The sequence below is a fragment of the Fundulus heteroclitus genome, chromosome 3, assembly GCF_011125445.2.
Source record: "Fundulus heteroclitus isolate FHET01 chromosome 3, MU-UCD_Fhet_4.1, whole genome shotgun sequence".
In the NCBI taxonomy this organism is placed as follows: Eukaryota; Metazoa; Chordata; class Actinopteri; order Cyprinodontiformes; family Fundulidae; genus Fundulus; species Fundulus heteroclitus.
In genome coordinates, this window is record NC_046363.1 from 10771416 (window position 1) to 10790563 (window position 19148).

The window sequence follows — 19148 nt, forward strand, 5'->3', positions numbered from 1 at the left end:
GAACAGGCGAGCACAATTAATTGTAGGTTAATCATTTTCATCTAACAATGTAGCAAACTATTGTTCCTAACACATTACCAATTTCATGTCAGTATTGATATCTATCATGAAATTTTCCCCAATAGAGCCTCTGATCTGTTTTCAAGGTGTTCATTTACTTGTTGAAGCAGTGTGCATTTCTTATTTTTATGATTAATGGTTTAATCAGATGGGGAAAAAAAGTTTTATTTCTTTTGTCCGAAATTGAACATTTAGACTGACAGAGCTAATAAGCACACAAATAAGTTGCTACTTAGATGTTATGTTATGTTACAATATTAGGTAATAAATAATTTTCCTTCAAATAAAGAAGTCTATCTTGACTAGATTGTAAGTCAATTACAGTCAATAAAAATCACAGTTTCATTTTAAATGAACCTCAGGAAAAAAGAACACAATAAACTGGAGAAATACCAAGGGGCACCCACGCTGTCCAGGAGTACGAAGCGTGAGTGAGAAAGCAAGTTTGTCTGTAAAGCTTTACAGACAAACCATGAAATTACTGGCAAGAGTATACATACAACTGAAAAATCAATTGAAAATGACAACATAATAAAATCAAAACAGTAAAAATACACCAATAAAATTACAGCAAAAGATTAGGTTAACATTATCATTATATCACGACATTGAAATATATATATATATTTTCAGATTTTTTTCTCCACTTTGTTAAAAAATAAAGACGTAAGTAATTTCCCTCTGGGGTTATTAAAGTATGTCTGATTCTGATTCTGATTCTGATTTATTTCTCCATGAAGTCCAGAAGATGTTGCTGCATTCACAACCCAAAAAGTCTCAAAGCGTTAAAAACATAAGAATATACAGTATATAACATAAAAATGTAAACTATAAGTTAAAGAAGAATATCACAAAATATTCATGGATGTTTATCAATTATCGTGTCTTCGTCCCTGTCCCGTCACTTCCGGGAACATTTCTTTCAGGAACCAAATATTTAACTCGTGTTTCGTCGGCGCCGCTCAAGACGGACTGGCGTCAGAAACAAAGCAACTAGCGGGAGCTTCGTTGTCGTAAAATGTGATTTTATGAAGCTTTTAGCGTCCAAATGGAGATAATCGGCAGCACGTTTGATGACTCTGTGTTTTCGGAGGCCAGAGAGCGGCTGTGTGCGTCTCTGTCGTCTTATAACGCCAAACTGTGCGAAGCAGAGGTGAGGCTGTTCACGGTGTGCTGCTGTTTACATGATGGGGAATGGCTGTATTGCTCTGGTAAAAAACTGCGGTCAAGTGAGCCCTCACTTGATTTTGTTGGTCTCGCAAACACTAAGGATTACGGCAGTCACGGCTGAGACTACTTTTCAAAATAAAAGCAGCATGTTAGCCGTGCATAGACCAAGTGTTTTTACACATTTACATCAGTTATATGACATGTTTTTGTGTCATTTTTTTTCTATTATTCTGGTCTGCTGGTGAAAATGGAAATATTTACTTTGGTCACACTCTTTAGCCTCAAAAACTACTCAAACAACCTTTTTTTTCCCCAGGTGACTACTTTCACTTACAGATGACAGATGACGATCTACAGAAGTGCATCTACATGATTTGTGGTTTAAAAATAAAAACATTTAAAAACCCTTACATTGACTAGAGTTTACCAGTTTTGACAATATTAAACCTCCTTATGTTGCTCAACAACTTACATTCGAATGTAATGTAGAATTTAAAAATAAGAGCCACTTGAAATCAGTATATATTAAGTAATTTTTAAACAAAGTTGCTGTAGCTCTAGCAACTAAACCGTAGATAATCAATCGATGCAACCACTTCAGCTTGATAGTAGAACACCCCCAGATGTGGCTCAACAAGTTTCAGACAATTTTGATGTGGAATTTCAAAATAAGAGCCATTTGAAATTGTGATGAACAGGAGTCGGACCCAAAAACTACCCGAAAACAGGTCAGTGGCGTTTAGAGGTTTGTTTATTTAAAGGAGAAGTCCGGTCAAAATCAGAATTCAAACTGCTGAAAGTACTTTAAATATAAAACTACTACATACTGTGCAAAAAATTATACGTTTTTTTAATTATGAATAATTTTCATTTAATCATGTTTATGTGAAGGAATCCATCTTGGTCAAGAATAGTACTGTCACCTCCCATTTTGTGACGTCACTCAGCGGACCCGCAGTTGAGCAAGTTTCAACGCTGTCACGGCACACTATTTTCCAACATGGCGACGACTGGTGCTCTGTACGAAGCAGAGAGTGATGAAGTACTTAGTGACAGTGATGAGAGTTCCGTGGAGCTATCATCATCTGATAGCGATATGGATTTTTTTAGAAGAGTTTCTTGACAGAAACCGGACTTTTGACGGAATCCAGCGTACCTATTTCCAGTGCAAACTCAGTCGGGTCCTACAGTATATATGTATACGTGTGTGTGCGCGCGCTCCGCCGCAGTACGGTTGCTGCAGCGGAGCGCACACACACACACAGCGGAGGAGAGATCGCGCTGAAGTGACTTAAGTTATACATTTGCCCTCTAGTAAATAGGGCAGGTGGTCATTATTGTATAAATATTAAAATATAAAAGCGTTCCAGCACATGCTGGGGCGGAGGGATACCACATCACATGTGGACGTAGAGCTAATTTTGCAGGAGACGGAGAAGGACGGAGCGGACATGTTGCTTGTGTAGAGTGAGGTTATTGGAGTAGATGAGAATGTCATCAAGGTAAAAGAACACAAAACGACCAATCATAACTGTGATAGGATGCTACCTGGGCAACAAATCCAGTCATGTAATGTCCTCACTCCTAAATATTCTTCAGTCAACTGCATCACAACAAAATTAAAGCGTTTGGCAATGACAGCAACTCCGCCACGAAGTGTTAGGCCGTGTAAACTTTCAGAGCGGGGTCAGTGGATCCATCTATCCATCTTCTGTCACGCTTTGCCCTAATAGGGACAAGCGTGACAGAAGGAACAATCTGCAATCTACTGTAACAATCTGTAGTATACAAACGTTTACTGTTTTTTTTTTCCTTATGAACATAAAATATTTTATTTTTTCGGGTAAGTCATCTTTTGTGGCAACCACTATTGTCGTGATTAGTCTTGATTAACCTAGACAGAGCACACACACACTCACAGAGCTTATTTCTGAGAGTTTATTGAAAGAAAGATGAGTAGCGGAGGAGCAAACCAGAGAGGCTGTACTGGACTGGAACTGGGGTGTAGATGGGAGCAGGAGCTGGAGGACCAGAGAGAGTTCTTGAAATGTAGGGCTGCTGGAGCACAGGGGTAGCAGACAGTCCAGCAACAGAGCAGAGAGCAAACCTGGGGCACAGGGGTAGCAGGCAGTCCAGTTAGCAGAGGCCTTACTTAAAGCAGAGAGGTAGCCTGAAATCCAGCAGCTAGCAGAGGCTTCACTTGAGACACAGAAGTGGCAGGAACTCCAGCAACTAAACAGGGAGCAAAGTAGGCTCACAGATGTGGAATGAGTGGAGAATGATGACGAACCAGCGGGGAAGAGAAGACTGAGGGGAGCTTATGTAGGGAGGCTGGCAGGTGGAGGGAGTTCTGACTAATTAATGCCTAACAGGTGTGACTGTTTGCTGAGGGAGTGGAAGGTGAGCTGAGTGAGAGGAGGAGGAACTGGAAAATAACAGGGAACAAAGTCAGACCAAAACTAAACCATGACAACTATTAATTTTGTTATTAAGAGTAACTGTATTGCACTACCCCTCCCCTGGACTGCCACCTTATCACGGTGGAGGGGTTTGAGTGCCTCAATGACCCTAGGAGCTATGCTGTCAGGGGCTTAATGACCCTATTAGGGTCACCCAAGGCAGACAGGTCCTAGATGAGGGACCAGAAAAAGAGCAGCCCAAAGACCCCTTATGATAAATGAAACAAATGAACGCAATGTAACGCTTGCGCAGTCGTGGGTCACCGGGGCCCCACTCTGTGGGGTTAAAATGACTTTATATATAGATATTTAGAATGGCTCTTATTTTGAAATTCCACATCAGAATTGGCTGAAACCTATTGAGCCACAAGTGGAGGTGTTCTACTGTCATGCTGAAGTGGAATCATCGATTGATTATCTACTGTTTAGTTGCTGCAGTGGCAGCAACTTAGGTGAAAATTACTTAATATATACAGATTTCAAATGGCTCTTACTTTGAAATTCCACATCAAAATTGTCTCAAACTCGTTGAGCCACATCTGTGGGTGTTATACTATCATGCTGAAGTGGTTGGATCGATTGACTACGGTTTAGTTGGTAGAGCTACAGCAACTTTGGTCAAAATCACTTTATATATAGAGATTTAGAATGGCTCTTATTTTTAAATTCCACATCAGAATTGGCTGAAACCTATTGAGCCACAAGTGGAGGTGTTCTACTGTCATGCTAAAGTGGAAGCATCGATTAATTATCTACTGTTTAGTTACTGAAGTGGCAGCAACTTAGGTGAAAATTACTTAATATATACAGATTTGAAATGGCTCTTATTTTGAAATTCCACATCAGAATTGTCTGTAACCTATTGAGCCACATCTGGGGATGTTCTACTGTCATGCTAAAGTGGTTGCATTGATTGATTATCTACAGTTTAGTTGCTAGAGCTACAGCAACTTTGTTAAAAATTACTTAATATATTTCAAGTGGCTCTTATTTTTAAATTCTACATCACATTCGGATGTAAGTTGTTGAGCAACATAAGGAGGTTTAATATTGTCAAAACTGGTAAACTCTAGTCAATGTAAGGGTTTTTAAATGTTTTTATTTTTAAACCACAAATCATGTAGATGCACTTCTGGAGATCATCTGTCATCTGTAAGTGAAAGTAGTCACCTGGGGAAAAAAAAGGTTGTTTGAGTAGTTTTTGAGGCTAAAGAGTGTGACCAAAGTAAATATTTCCATTTTCACCAGCAGACCAGAATAATAGAAAAAATGACACAAAAAACATGTCATATAACTGATGTAAATGTGTAAAAACACTTGGTCTATGCACGGCTTACATGCTGCTTTTATAAATGTGTAAAAACACTTGGTCTATACACGCTAACATGCTGCTTTTATTTTGAAAAGAAGTCTCAGCCGTGACTGCCGTAACTGTTTGCGAGACCAACAAAATCAAGTCAGGGCTCACTTGACCGCAGTGATTAACTGGGGATACAGGTTAGGGAACTGTTTGGTTTAAATAAATGTGAATACTACTTTTTTCTCTGATATTCTGACATTAAAATGAATGTGTTCTTGAACACTGTTGCAATGAATTGCTGTTCATCAGAATGCTTTTTCATTCTGACCTTAAAAACGGGCTGAAATTCAGCTGAGAAATATAAACAAAGTTAAGTTTTAAAGTGTTCAAAAGTATAAAGAAAGAAAGTGGAACAAAAGTAGAAAGGTTGACTGTGAGAAATGTTGGAATCATACCCTGCGTGTGTTTGAGCTTTATGGTAGTTTTCTTAATTTCTGTCACCTAAGGAGGAAGAGAGTTTTGGTTTGTCTTTATTTTTAAAGGTGATGACGCTAGTTTGCTTTGTGGTTCCAGCAACGCTTCCTGCTCACGTTTCAGTGTATAAAGGGAAGAGTTATATGGTGATCTGGTAAATATAGAGGAGGCGGTTAGGAGAAATGTTGTCTGAGGAAAGGAACTCGGAGACCTAATAAACAGGCACCCTGTGTAGAGATTTAAAGGTGCTCTGTTGTGAGGCCCTCTGCAGGGGCCAATGACTGCATAGGTGGGGGCTGTCACAAATACCAGGAGAATTCAGCTTGCAGGCAATGCTCTGTCTGTCCTGCTACTTAGCTACTGTAAGTTGGTAAGTAGTGGCTTTGGCCACAACATTTCTACTTGGTCCCAAAATGACACTTTAATCTCATGCTATGCATGTGGTGGATGGACATGGAGTTAAAATACAGGTATCCAGTCAGACTGCAGCTGTTGTCAAACACCCCTCCTCATTTGGTTCAGACACTGAGGGGAAAAAAAACAGCTAAAGCGAATCATTATAGCCAAAAATGCTGGAGCGTCATTTGGAGAGACAGGTCCACAAAACCAGAAACCTCTGTCTGGAAGTGTGTTTCTGTTTTTGCCGATGTGTCGTCACTTTGGGTCTGAAAATATTTTGTTAAAATGACTTGTATGTCTTAAAAGCCCACTGGAAAGGCATGTTGTGACATTTCATACTTTAATTATTTCTAGGTTTTCCTGACTTATGATAACAAACCTGATATTTGCCCTTTATGTTTAACATGTGAGCTTTGTCCTCTCGTTTCTCCTCGCAGTGGTTTTGTGAGAGTGCTGCTCTGGACACGGACGATCCTTTGGAGAAGCAGAAAGTCTTTAAGTTCAGAGGTGACCTGGCTTTTAGACAGGGGAACTACCAGGTAACTCAATTTCTCTCTTTCATCTGCTTTCACTTACTGACAGCTTATCATCCAGCAGAGTTTGTAAAACTGAACAGCGACTGTAAAGCAGAAACAACATTTGCATGTAAAATGATAGCATTTCCCCGTAGAACATTTGCCAAGACTATTTATGTGATCAGAATTTTAATATTATGCTGTTGGGATAACAGACAGGGATTATGGAGAGGAAATTATTTTTATACTAATCATATTTGCACATATTTGGTTCTAATATTAAACAGAAAACCATTTAGCCAGCAGAAGGTTTTATTGGAACTGATGTTGAATCTTTAAACCCCAATATTTCAGCTCTCAATTTTATGAAATACAAATAAATGAATTGATTTACTATATCTTTAATGATTTTACTACAGTGTCACTATTAATACCAGCAGCTTAGTTTAAAACCAAATACATTGCAGACTTTAATTCTGTCTAATGCTGACGGTTCAGAGAGCCTTGGATGCCTACAGCAGCTGCCTGCAGTGGATCGCAGACAACAACTTAACCATCAGGCGCGATGTCCTGGAGGGAATGGCCCGCTGCTGCACCAGGCTGGGACGGAGGGAACAGGCGCTGGAGGCAGCTGAATTACTGGTAAACCTTTTCTTTAGGCCCCCTTTCCTGAAATCGCCTGCAGTCATAGTTATTCACTCAGCATTCAAGCACAATCCCAAACTAATCAGAGGTTCTTTTGGTTCCTGATTGAAGTCAAGAACTATGATGACGTAATATTAATGGCTGTTCATTTTTCTTAAATGGTTTAAAAAATGAAATGACTAGGACTGTGCTTCCATTAATATTTGCTGTATATGGAGCAGTTAAATCAATTTATATCTTCAGGGCATAAACTGTGATTGATATTTCCAGATGTGTTTTACATTTTTTTTTTTAAATCAGCATTTACGTTACTGTGGACTAAAGGGTAATGTCTGTAGAAAGGCGATTAACTGGATTATTTGATCTACTTTTCACACATCTCCAGTTCCTACATTCCATCAAACATTGGGTTCATTCCTACAGGAATCTGAAACTGTGGAGTGAAACCCATTGAGACCACTGCAGTCTTAGAGTTGGAGAATATTGAATATATATGTCAAAGAATACAATACATATGATTAAATTCAATATCTGTTATCATTCAGGTTATTTAGGTGAAGAAGTAAGTAAAAGATTGATATACATTTTTGGGAGATCTACATTAGATTACATTTGTACTTCACTAATTAATACTGTAGCTCTACTGGAGTTGTGCTAAACAAGCTTGAAGAAAAGAACAGGTTACTCAAAATTATAAAGGTTTAATGCAGTATCTAACTTTGGATCAGAACCAACATTACCAGCGAAGGTTCTCTGGATTCTCCACACTGTGACTAATGGCACTCGTGTGAAGCAAATGGCTCCAAAACATGTGTCCTGCCAAAAAATGCTCACATAACCGGCTTTAGACTGGCGGATTTTATCAGCTCATTGGTTGTGCAGCAGCCAGTGACTTAATGAAGCTTGATAGAGTAAGTAAGTGTTGGATTTTAGCAAACATGATTAAAGTAATTGGTAAAATAGCTACTCAAGTAGTAACTGTTTGATCATAACATCTGATTCAGTATTTAAAAATTAGATAACCACACAGACAAATTAATAAGGTTTTGTGCAGATTTGGAAATCTTAAGGGCAGAAAAAAAAAGGTTATACAAAAACAACATAATTCTAAAAACTCAAATTCATGCGGAAGAACCTTTTCCAAATCCATTTTTTTCTACTCATGTAAGTAAAGCCTACACCAGGTAATGTGTATTTGTCAGAACAGTCCTTCCATTAATAATATCTGCTGTTTACAGTTTAGTAACCTGAGCCAGGGCCAAATGGAACGGAAATAAAGTTTTAAAAAAAGTATAACCAGGAAATCTCACTTTAAAAGAAACTCTGTGTGTCTGGGGAATTCCTGGTTAAAATGTGTTTTTTTGTTTTTTTTTCATTCAGTGAAGTTACTTACAGTGGGTAGAGTTGTCATAAATATTAAGAGTGGTGATACTTCTGGATAATTTTAATGAAGTAAAAGGAAAGACTACTTTGCAGTGAAATAACTCCAAAAAGTTAGCACTAAAATAAATGAGACAATAAATGAGACTAGCTTTCTGCATTTCCTATAGATGACTGACAGTAAACGTTCCCTCTAACCGGCTTTACTCAATGTTGTCTGTACCTGCAGAGCAAGGAAGCCTCCAACACCTGCCACCTGACCAGTCTCCTGCTGCTTAAAGTCTGTATCACATTAAACTTTATCATTTGGAAATAACACCACAAATCAGATTTTTATTACCCAGTTTAATGCTAACTCTAACTCTGAACATGTGCTAAAGGTCAGCATCTACCAGCACTTCGGCTCTGTGAGGCCACAGATGTCCTGTCTGCAGCAGCTCTGCAGCCTGCTGCCCTTTAACCCCTGGCACTGGCTCAGCCTGGGACAGATGTGCTTACAGCTGCTGGACAGCGATCCAAACACAGGTACAGTTACCTTCTGGGGCTTAACCTTTTTAATGTTTGCACGTGTCAATTTAGTTCAATATATAGATAAACATGCATGCCCCCATGTACCAGAGCGTGCGTCAGAGGCTGAGGCTGACCAGAAGGGGGCAGCAGAGCGCGCTGAGGACAGGGTGTGGCTAAGAGCTTGCATCTGTTTCGTCAGGACAAGGTAAAACTTTTAAATAAAGCTGCTGCGTAACAGAGCTCACTTCACACACAGCTAATAAAACATTTAGGACATACAACCTGAAAATAAAGTTGTTACTGTTGAAGATGTCTAAACCCAGCAGCAGGAGACAAGAAATGCTAAAGATTTAGTCTTTGTGTATTTTACACGCCTGTCCTGTATGCGGTTTCTCCTCCAGACTCCTGCTGAGACTCCTCCGCCAGCAGCAGTCCTCCTTCGTGGCGCAGCGCAGTGAAAAGGCCCTACAAGTCACAGAAGAGGCGCTGCAACGACTAAATCCTAAAGAAACGACACTGCAGGCGCTCACTGAGGTGGGAACGCAAGCACGATGTGTTATAGCTTTATTCCAAGAGAGACTAGTTTGCTTTCTGGATCTATTAATCACAGCAACACCTTCTGTCTCTGATGACCCAGGTGATGTCGGAGGACCTGATCCCAGAGAAGATGAGGGAGGACTACCAGGATGGGGAGAGCCTGACCTGTGTGTGTCTGCAGAGCTTCAATGAGCGCTGGTGGAAGAGCGTTTTACTGGCAGCAGTGCTACAGACCGATGGGCCCCGGGTTAAATCTTAATAAAACTCTAGTGGATGACTGAATTGCTGACAGACAGGAGAAGGTTTAGGACCACGCTAATGATGCTTCAAACAAGTTTTTATTTCAGATACTAAAAAATACAAATAAAAATGGCAGTGTTGGACTAAATTGTTTTTTGCTTTTTTGTTTTTTTTTGCTTTTTTGATGACCAAATAACTACTGTGAATGTAGTTAATGGTAAAGTTCTCTCAGTATTACATGAACAACACAATCTGCACTGCAAGTGACCAGTTTTATGACTTTTTGTCATAACCCTTTCAAATTAATAAATGTTTATCAATATGTTTGATAAAGCCTGTTTAATGACTATATAGAGAAAACCATAAATGTCTCTGAAAAGAAACGGATAAGATTCAACCAGTAAAGGCCTAGGGGCCCACATCAAAGTAACTTAAGAAGTCTTACTAAGATGTATCATCATCTAATGAAAGAAACAACCTACCTACCAGTCAGGAGCAAAGATTTCTGTAGTCAGTGACACAGTGTAATTGGCCGGAAACTTTTACCAATTAAGAACTATCAAAACTAAACTTGACTGGCTGACTTTATAAGTGGAATTGAATGAGATGTTGTGGTACATGAACAGCATACTGCAGCACAGGAAGATATCACCAAGTCGGCATTGTTTGCATGTAGTTAAAAACACTCCGGTCAGATGTAGAGAAAGGAGTGGTGTGTCCCCCACTGGTTCCCATAAAACAGTATATGAAGCCAGAAAATCCAGCTTGGTTAGTTTAAAATTATGTAATACTAAGCTGGAAACGTTGTTTACAGTAGAGTAATTGGTTATCTTTCTGATTCTCTGATTTAAAAAAAAAGGAAGACCCAATAATGTATATAAAACTCAGGTCATGAAGTCCATTTAAAGCAGTGGTTCTCAAATAGTGGGGAGCATGAAGGTATAACGGGGAACACAAGAAGAGCCTTTCCCTTTTTTGTCTAGAAGTCCCAGCCTGTTACAGCTAAAAAGGTCCGTAAGGACCTTCTAAATCCTGCTAAATGTGACACAGCGCCATCTGCTGTTTGGTCTGGACCTGCAGTGGTAGTAGGAAGAGAATCTCTAAGCCAACGGCCTTACTACATTGAGGTAACCTCTAGACTAATATAAACTCATACAAAAATTTAATTTAATGTAACTAGTTTTTATTTAATATTAATCAATATAAATAGTTCGTTTTTTTTGCCTGAATCTTATTGATGATGGGGTTCATGGTTAGTTAAAAGTAACGCGCTGTTTATACACAGAGAAAGATGCACATTTTTTATTTGCCGATGACAGAAGAAAAACAGGCAGACAATCTTCTGCCATGAAGCTTGACAATGGGATCTGTCTCCTGACACCTTTCTCTCTGGCCTGGCTGTTATTTCTCATTCTAAAATATCCATTTTATCAGCCACAGTCAGGTGCTATCCTACCAACCACCTGAGCTGTGTGTCTGTGCAGCTCCTCCAGAGATACCATGGGCCTCTTGGCTGCCTCTCTGATTAATGCCGTCCCTCCCAGGACTGTCATGCTAAGTGGACGGGCTGGTCTTGGTAGGATTGTGCCATACTGCCTATAAACCTAACTTTTACATTTTGAGAATTGCTTGTCATTTCTTTTGATTTCATATTTATGTGCTACCCTTTGTTGCTCCATGGCATGCATTCCTGTTCGTGTTTCACAGATTGTCTCTTGGGAACCTAAACCTCCGTCAGAACAGTGGAGCCGTGTTGCTGCACCGGGTTCAGCATTAAAACTGTTCGTATATTTCTGTTCAGTTTGGGTGAAACCCTGCTCCTCTGTAGCCTGCCGCGCATCTCTCCGTCATGCTCAGGCTTCTTCCCACTAACGTGTTCCTGCTGTGCTGCAGGGGTCTCCAGCCTGCCTGCTCCATCACATGTGCGCCGCTGAAGGAGTTGTAGCGAGTTACCACTCTGGGTCCTGCAGCCTTCTGTGGGCTCCACTGCATTCTCTGAGCGGCATTTAGCTGCAGGGAGGTGACGGGGTGGAGATGCGTCTTGGCTGATCCCATTCCTGCAGGCGCTGGTTTAAAACAGGAAGATGCTGTGTAAGAGGGCGAGTTTACAGGACCCTGATAGTGTTTCATGAACACCTGCTGCTTGCTGGTTTCCCTAAAGGTGGTGCTGGGTTGGAGCGTGGGGATGTACTCCCTGGGGCTGCTGAGAGGGATGTGACGGCTGCTCTTTGACTGCATTGGCTGGGATGTTGAAGGCGAGAGGAGCTCAGGTTGATCACATGGAGGACTGTTTAGAGAGGAATCTCTTTGGTTTCTCTGTGTTTTTATGCCTGGGTTGAACTCTGGTGGTTCGGTCAACACGCTCCTGTTCCTTTGCTGCGAGAAAACTCCATCAGTAGTCGCCTCTGGGTGAGCGAGACTGTTTTCAGTCTTTACACCTGGCTGGTAATAAACATCCCTTTGCTGCTCATGGGCTGGGCACATGGCGCTCAGAGTGTGTGGCTCCTGGAGCTCCACATTGGTCTCAGCTGTGGTGTTGACAGTGCTGTGAAGCCCGGACTGGACATCTGAGACGGTCTGAGCAGGACGATCTGGCTGAGCAGAGAGCTGCTTTTGATTCCTCCCCAGCAGCTCCACCTTTACTCTTTGGTTAAGCCGGGTACATGCTGAGACCAGCGCAAGCTGAGGCCTTCCCACAGTTACACTCTGCATCCTGCCCTCTGCTCCTGTTTGGCCACAAGGCTTCAGAGCCGCCTGGGCAGCTGTTCTCTCCGTGTGCAACCCAGAGTCTGGTGTCTCTCTGGGCTGCCCGTCACCTGGAGGAGACCGTGGCGGCCGTGGGCATGCTGCCGCAGGCTGCTGGGGTTTCTGGTTACAGATAACAGGGGTCTGAGGTTTACGCGATCTGGAGTAAAGACAGAAAGACTGCGGCAGAGTGACGAAAGTGACGAAGCCAGGGACCGGCTTGGAGCTGAAGTAAAGTCTGAGGACCTCCTGATGGAAATGTGAGGCCGAGCTGCCTTTAATGAGGACAAGGAGACTCCGGTGGACCTGCCCGGACAGCCACGTGAAGCTGGGGGTGGGTACATCAGAAACAAGAACATGTCGTAGGGAAAGGTTTCACAACAAATAAGGAAGAAATTTCGTTTTTACTCAGAACCCAGATGTACCTGTATGAACCGGTCAGAACCTCATCCCAGTCAGCGATGATGAAGCTCTCTGCAATCTGACCGCTCAGCTTCTGGCCCGTCTTTGCACAGTAGGTCTGACCTGAGACACTGCGTACTGACACCTTCTACACACACACACACACACACACACCAGTGTGTTTGATCAGGATTTTATGGATCATTACTGTTGGTAAAACATTTCTGGAAAGAATGGCTGTGCATTTGTTTCCAGTCCCCGACCTTTAAAGCAACTATGGATGTAGGTTTTGTGGAGCATGTCTTACTAGTGGTCTAAATCAGCAGCTTTATCACCATACGAGGTTCTATTGATTTGTTTGGATGACAATACGACATTTGCAGAAATCACAAAGACTGTAACGACACGATGTTGATTAAATTCAGTTCATGAGTCTGCGACCGATTTGACGTGGTATTATCTGCCCATCTAACACTTTTAGTTACATTTATATCAACTGACAGAAAAATTAAATGATTTGACTATTTCATTTCTAAGCTCATACAGGTATCAGGCATTTAAATCAAAAACAGGATTCTTCTCAGTTTAAAATAATAATAATATATAACCTGTTCAACATAGTCTCATGCCTTGTGAATTTCAGCATACCGGCATATCTTAAGCAGGATGGTATAGCATGATATTTAAATTTTGCATCGATGTAATGGGATAGTTACTCCTTTAATCAAGATATCGATGGGGATAGATTTATTGTTAAACCTCTATGTTTTACCAGCTTAAGAATCAGATTATTGATTTCTTTTTGCTCATTCTTCTATGCAGAATAGCTCAAGCTGAGGCAGCTTGGATGGAGATACATCCTCAAGTCATGCCCCAGAATTTGATTGGATTCCCGACACATGAACAACCATTTCACTGTAGGTCTGTCTGCAGGTTTTCTTCCCCCAGGGTTGCCGCGTGCTTCTCTATCCATCCATGATCTACACCTGCTGATCCATGCAGGATCACAGGGGTGCTGGTGTCCATCTCTGGCAGCCACAGGACAAGAGGTGGGGGGCCCTGGTCAGGCCCACATAGCCAGTCCACCACTGTGCCCTGCATGTAACTCCACTCATGGTTGACTAGACCTCCAACCAGCTTATCCGCCCTGCTAAAGAAAGCATTTCCACAGCATGACGCTCCCACATTTCACACAGGGGGTAGTGTGTTTAATGTGTTATTTTTTTTTCTCTACGCAAATCGTTCAGAAAATCCAGATATTTGGTTTAACCGGAGCATATGTCCCATATGTTAACCGTGTCTGGTTTGTGATAAAATACAAACAGAATTGGCTATTGGGTTTTTGATTTTTACTCAAAAACTCAACAATCTTGCCTCTTTTACATAAAGGAGATTCATGAACACTGGCTGTCCGGTTAACACATCCCCCACCTGAGCTTTGCATCGTATCAGAGTAAAGCGGCTCAAGTCAAATGCATGTCACACTTTTTAGATTTGCATTTGGAAAAGAATCAAATGCTCGTGCATCACTTCTTTCCACACTTAAACACTGCTTGGTGTTGCTTTATCACGTGACAGTTCTCGATAAACTGCACTGAGGTGTGTGCGCATGCAAAGACAACTTACGGGGTAGTTCCTGCTGATGAGCTTGAGGTCCTGCCACATGCTGACGAACACCTTCAGGTTGAGGTGATCCAGCAGCAGGTGCACCGACACGTTCCTCTTCCTGCTCGCCTCCAGGAGGTCACACAGCAGCTCCGGGTCGCTGAAGCTGTCCATCACCACGGCCAGGGCCTGGACACACACGCACACCGTCACTCACACGCAGCCAACCAGGCGATCTTCACGCAGCACAGACACGCGCTGCTCACAGGAACAGGTATTCACGTCATGCGCTCCGTCTTGCACACACACACACACACGCGCGCGCCTCCTGTCGTACCAGTTTAGCCTTCCTGATGAACCGTCTGACCAGATCTTTCATGCCGGCTGCACTGCTGTCATTCCGGAAGAAGACCTCAGCGCTGGCATCGTCCGGCACGGGAGCAGCTGATCTCACTGGGCAGACGAAGAAATGTGGGGAATGTCAGAGCATGAATACTGAGGCCGTCTGTCCGTCCGTCCGTCCGTCTTCTTCCGCTTATCCGGGGTCGGGTCGCGGGGGTAGCAGCTTCAGTAGGGAGGCCCAGGCCTTCCTCTCCCCAGCCACTTGGGCCAGCTCCTCCAGGGGAATCCCAAGGCGTTCCCAGGCCAGCCGGGAGACATAGTCCCTCCAGCGTGTCCTGGGTCTTCCCCTGGGCCTCCTCCCGGTGGGACGTGCCTGGAACACCTCACCAGGGAGGCGTCCAGGAGGCATCCTGACCAGATGTCCGAGCCACCTCAACTGGCTCCTCTCGACGTGGAGGAGCAGCGGCTCTACTCTGAGTCCTCCCCGGATGACTGAGCTTCTCACCCTATCTCTAGAGGAGAGCCCAGACACACTACAGAGAAAACTCATTTCGGCCGCTTGTATCCGGGATCTCGTTCTTTCGGTCACGACCCAAAGCTCGTGACCATAGATGAGGGTAGGAACGTAGATCGACCGGTAAATCGAGAGCTTCGCCTTTTGGCTCAGCTCTCTCTTCACCACAACGGATCGGTACAGCGGATCGGATGCAATTAATCAATTAACCAATTACCTTCGTAGATCTTCTCTCCGGTGGAGTCGCTGTTGGTTAGTCCTTTGGAGCATCGGGAGCGGGACCGACGACCAGCAAATGAGTTGTTAAACTCTCTGTCCACTTCATCTTTTTCGCCCGCATCGTCTGTTGACAGCGCAGGGTTATAAAAACCTAATGCACAACAGGATGCAAAGAGGAAGAACAAAAGGCTTGTAAATGTAGGGAAATGTCAGACCTGTGTGGGCTTCGCTCCCGTTTTGCAGGATGTAATCCTTCTCCAGCTCTGACAGAAAGTCCACCTCCCCCTCAGCCTCCAGCACTCTGTGGTAGCCCTCCAAGCCCCGGCAAAGCAGAGAGTCCGCCGCAAACCGAGCGCTCTCGTTGTGGCTCAGGTCCAGCTTGGCTGCACGGTCGCAATAAGAGGAGGAGGAGGAGGGATTCCGGAGGCCTCGGACCCGCTGCCTCACCTTCCCCACAGGTTTGGAGCTTCTGTACAGCAGCACCGACACACTGCTGCAGGCCTCCATGGTCAATGAACGCCTTTCTTTTCCAGCTGGGGAAAAATGCTCCCACTAAAAGCTCATGTCTGGCTCAGAACCAGTGGAGATTAACCGCATGCAAGGCAGCGTTAAAGCTCCGTGGGAGAACCACTGATCCAAAAAGACAGGTGAGGTGAGGAAGGTGGGTCCGCCTCTGCAGAGAGCAAGGTGATTCCCACAACATGATGAGGAGTGACAGGTTTGTTATAAGCTATGCCTTACATAACTTTTGATCGCCCATGAACCCTTTCTCGTTTTTTTTTTTCCACCACACAACCTCAGGCCTTAACTTATTCTATTGGTACTTCATGTGATCAGACCAGAGACGGGGAGTTTAGAGTTCTTGATGATACAAATCTGAATAGTGTGGCGTACGTCTGTATGCAGCTGAGTCATAACTGTGTGAAGAGCCACCGCTGATCTTCAAAACCTGCCAGATTCTCAGTTAGATTCATGTCTGGACTTTAACTAGGCCGTCCTGACATGTTCTTAACCACCCCTTTGTAGCTCTGGCTCTATGTTCAGGTTTGTTATCCTGCTGGAAGGTGAACCTGCCCATCCACTCTGTCCAGCTTCCCTGTCCCTGCAGCAGAACAAGCATCCCCGCAGCATGATGCTGCTAACACCATGTTTCACTGTGGGAGCGCCGTACTTTGACATTTTGCTGTGTCCAACATGACTAGTGGCAAATTTAAACCAGAATCAGAATCAAGTTTAATCACCAAGTAGGTTTGCATCTACAAGGAATTTGACTTGGTATTGATGGTGCAGACAAAAAATAAGAATACAGTAAAATAAGAAGTAAAAGCATATATACACGGAAGCTGTATACACTCAGCAGACTATGCGTTAATGTAACGCAGAAGCTTGTATGTCCTGAACGGGGGAGAGAGACAGTGTCCAGTTTCACGGGTGGCTCTTGGCCTTGTTGATAAGGCTGGTAGCAGATGGGAAAAAACTGTTCTTGTGGCGTGAGGTTTTGGTCCTGATGGACCGCAGCCTCCTGCCAGAGGGAAGTGTCTGAAATAGTCTGTGACTGAGGTGCGAGGGATCAGCCACAATCTTCCCTGCACGCCTCAGAGTCCTGGAGGCGTACAGGTCATGGAGAGATGGAAGATTGCAGCCAATCACCTTCTCTGCAGACCGGATGACACGCTGCAGTCTGCCCTTGTCCTTACGGGACTCTAATGGAGTTTCTTTTGTGGAGGTCACAGCTAATACTTGTCTTGTCAACAGATCCTGAATCTCCTCCAGAGTTACTATGGGCGTTTTGGCTGTGTCTCTGACTATTGCTCTTCTTGACAGGCCCGTCAGTTTAGGCGGATGATCGTGCCTTGGAAGGTTTGCAGCTGTGCCAGACTCTTTCCAATTTTGCATGATGGATTGAACTTTTGTTTTCCCTGAAAGATGCTCAAAGCTTGGGAATTTATTTTCTAACCCCTCCAAAGCCTCTAACAAACCCCCGAGGCTTTCACAGAACAGATGCACGGCTTCACAGTTTAGTGCTGCTTTGTGCTGGTCAGTCACATTAAACCCTAATGAAATGTATTGAAGTGTGTGGCTTTATCATGACAAAATGCGGGCTTTAGGGGGAGGGGGTGTACACTTTCAATGCACTAAGAACACCAAGCCTCCAGGGTCCTATTCTGTACGTATGGAATGCATGTCTATGTCTAATTATGAGAAGGAAACGTACAAGCAATAGGAAAACCATTGTGAGTACCTACTAATGTGGTTAAGTGCTTCAGAACATCTTTGGGTTTTCCTTATTGTACATAACGTTCAGCACAGCAGCCCTTACACAGCCTGGTGAGCGCAGATAAAAGATGGCTGGATGGATAGACATGAATGAGTGACAGGGATGAAGATCGGCTGTCACTCCGGCTCCCGTCAAAGAACGCCTGAATGCCTCTGGCACCAAAGGCAGACACCTGCACAGGGATTAGGAGCGGAGACACAAAAGGTGCAGGGAAGGCTGGGTTTCTTACACTGATGATGAGTTAAAGTCAGATCCCCCGGCTCACATGCATTTGTTGTGGACCCTGTCTTCAAAGCTGCCTTAAAATGTATTCACTGCAATTTTTCCTCCTTTAATTGCAAATATTACAAAAAACAAAAAGACTGACTAGTTTGTTTTAACTGCACATTTGATTTTTTTTTTCTAACCAGATTTCATAGATTCAGTCCTCTGGTGAACTTTTAACAGATTCCTAGCTGGGCTGAGGAAAGGCTAAAGAGACGCTTCTTTCATTAGGTTCTCTAATCTCATTATTTCTGAGCAAAGGGCCGATGATCAAACATTGAGGCAGAGCTGCTGCGTGGTGACAGCCAGAGCTGCTGTCTCTGTTATAAGGGACAGTCATGTTGGGTTAACCTCCCTGAAATCTGTGCCTTCACAGAACTCAGCCTGGAAGCTGTGTGGCCCGTTCTCTCGGTCCGTCTTAAACACAACATTAGGATCTCATACCTAAAGTTGAGAGGCTTGCCGCTTTTCCTTTTCAGAGTTCCATATTTCTCCTGACTGTTATCTAGATTTTTCCTCATTAGATGAAAAAGTGGCATTAATAACTCGTTTGGCTACTAAAGCAGACCCACGTCCAGTTTCAGAACCTGAATGAGCGCATTCATCATGTAACAAATCAACAGAGGCTCTCGTACAAATCAATGAATGTCAAAAAGATGAAATAAAATTCCATATTTTCCAGAATGCATAGCAACCCCTAGAGTAGCTTCACCCTATGAATTGGGAATTAACCCGAAACCCTCTGGAGGTGCCCGCCCCAGCAGGAAGCTCTCTGAGCCATGTGGAGTTTTTCTGGTTTCACACTGATGCCATCTGTGATGTTTGAAAGTCTTTGCAGCATTTCCTACCCGGCCAAGGGATGGTTTTCTAAAAATGATCATGTAGGTGGTGTTTTAGGTAAGATGTGTGTAAATGATCATAAAAAGTATCAGAATAAAGTAAACAGGTACAGAAGTCACAATAAAACAGACTATAACTACGGCTTTATAAAAAACACTTTAAATGAGACAAATATTAAATAAAAACAAATAAAAGATCAAAGTAAAGCACTGGTGCTTTCTCTAAAGAAAACGGGAACATCAGCTCTTGT

General features: G+C 43.1%; 2 protein-coding genes across 2 annotated transcripts; one reads left to right on the forward strand and one right to left on the reverse strand.

Annotated features, from left to right (window-relative positions):
• The first annotated feature begins 1004 nt into the window (after positions 1-1004).
• On the forward strand, positions 1005-9837 carry zgc:101716 (uncharacterized protein LOC492784 homolog). The gene is made up of 8 exons (XM_012856971.3): positions 1005-1213; positions 6300-6401; positions 6876-7019; positions 8632-8682; positions 8783-8927; positions 9021-9117; positions 9314-9446; positions 9550-9837. Exons 1-8 carry the CDS (start codon positions 1109-1111, stop codon positions 9706-9708), a joined length of 936 nt encoding a protein of 311 aa, XP_012712425.1. The 5' UTR covers positions 1005-1108; the 3' UTR covers positions 9709-9837.
• Positions 9838-10976: 1139 nt separating this feature from the next.
• LOC105921269 (protein FAM83D) lies at positions 10977-16321 on the reverse strand. The gene is made up of 6 exons (XM_036130041.1): positions 15732-16321; positions 15515-15640; positions 14779-14894; positions 14463-14630; positions 12860-12984; positions 10977-12762 (listed from the first exon to the last, which is right to left on the reverse strand). The coding sequence occupies exons 1-6, from the start codon at positions 16021-16023 to the stop codon at positions 11487-11489; spliced, it is 2103 nt and encodes a 700-aa protein (XP_035985934.1). The 5' UTR covers positions 16024-16321; the 3' UTR covers positions 10977-11486.
• Between the last annotated feature and the right edge of the window lie 2827 nt (positions 16322-19148).

Excerpts from the sequence above, each read along its gene's own strand:
- zgc:101716 (XM_012856971.3), top strand. The coding sequence starts at position 1,109 with ATGGAGATAATCGGCAGCACGTTTGATGACTCTGTGTTTTCGGAGGCC. Across the intron at positions 8,683-8,782 it reads CCAGTCTCCTGCTGCTTAAA|GTCAGCATCTACCAGCACTT; the intron begins GTCTGTATCACA and ends CATGTGCTAAAG. Across the intron at positions 9,118-9,313 it reads ATCTGTTTCGTCAGGACAAG|ACTCCTGCTGAGACTCCTCC; the intron begins GTAAAACTTTTA and ends TTTCTCCTCCAG.
- LOC105921269 (XM_036130041.1), bottom strand. The coding sequence starts at position 16,023 with ATGGAGGCCTGCAGCAGTGTGTCGGTGCTGCTGTACAGAAGCTCCAAA. Across the intron at positions 15,641-15,731 it reads CGGGAGCGAAGCCCACACAG|ACGATGCGGGCGAAAAAGAT; the intron begins GTCTGACATTTC and ends CGCTGTCAACAG. Across the intron at positions 12,763-12,859 it reads GTTCTGACCGGTTCATACAG|CTTCACGTGGCTGTCCGGGC; the intron begins GTACATCTGGGT and ends ACCCACCCCCAG.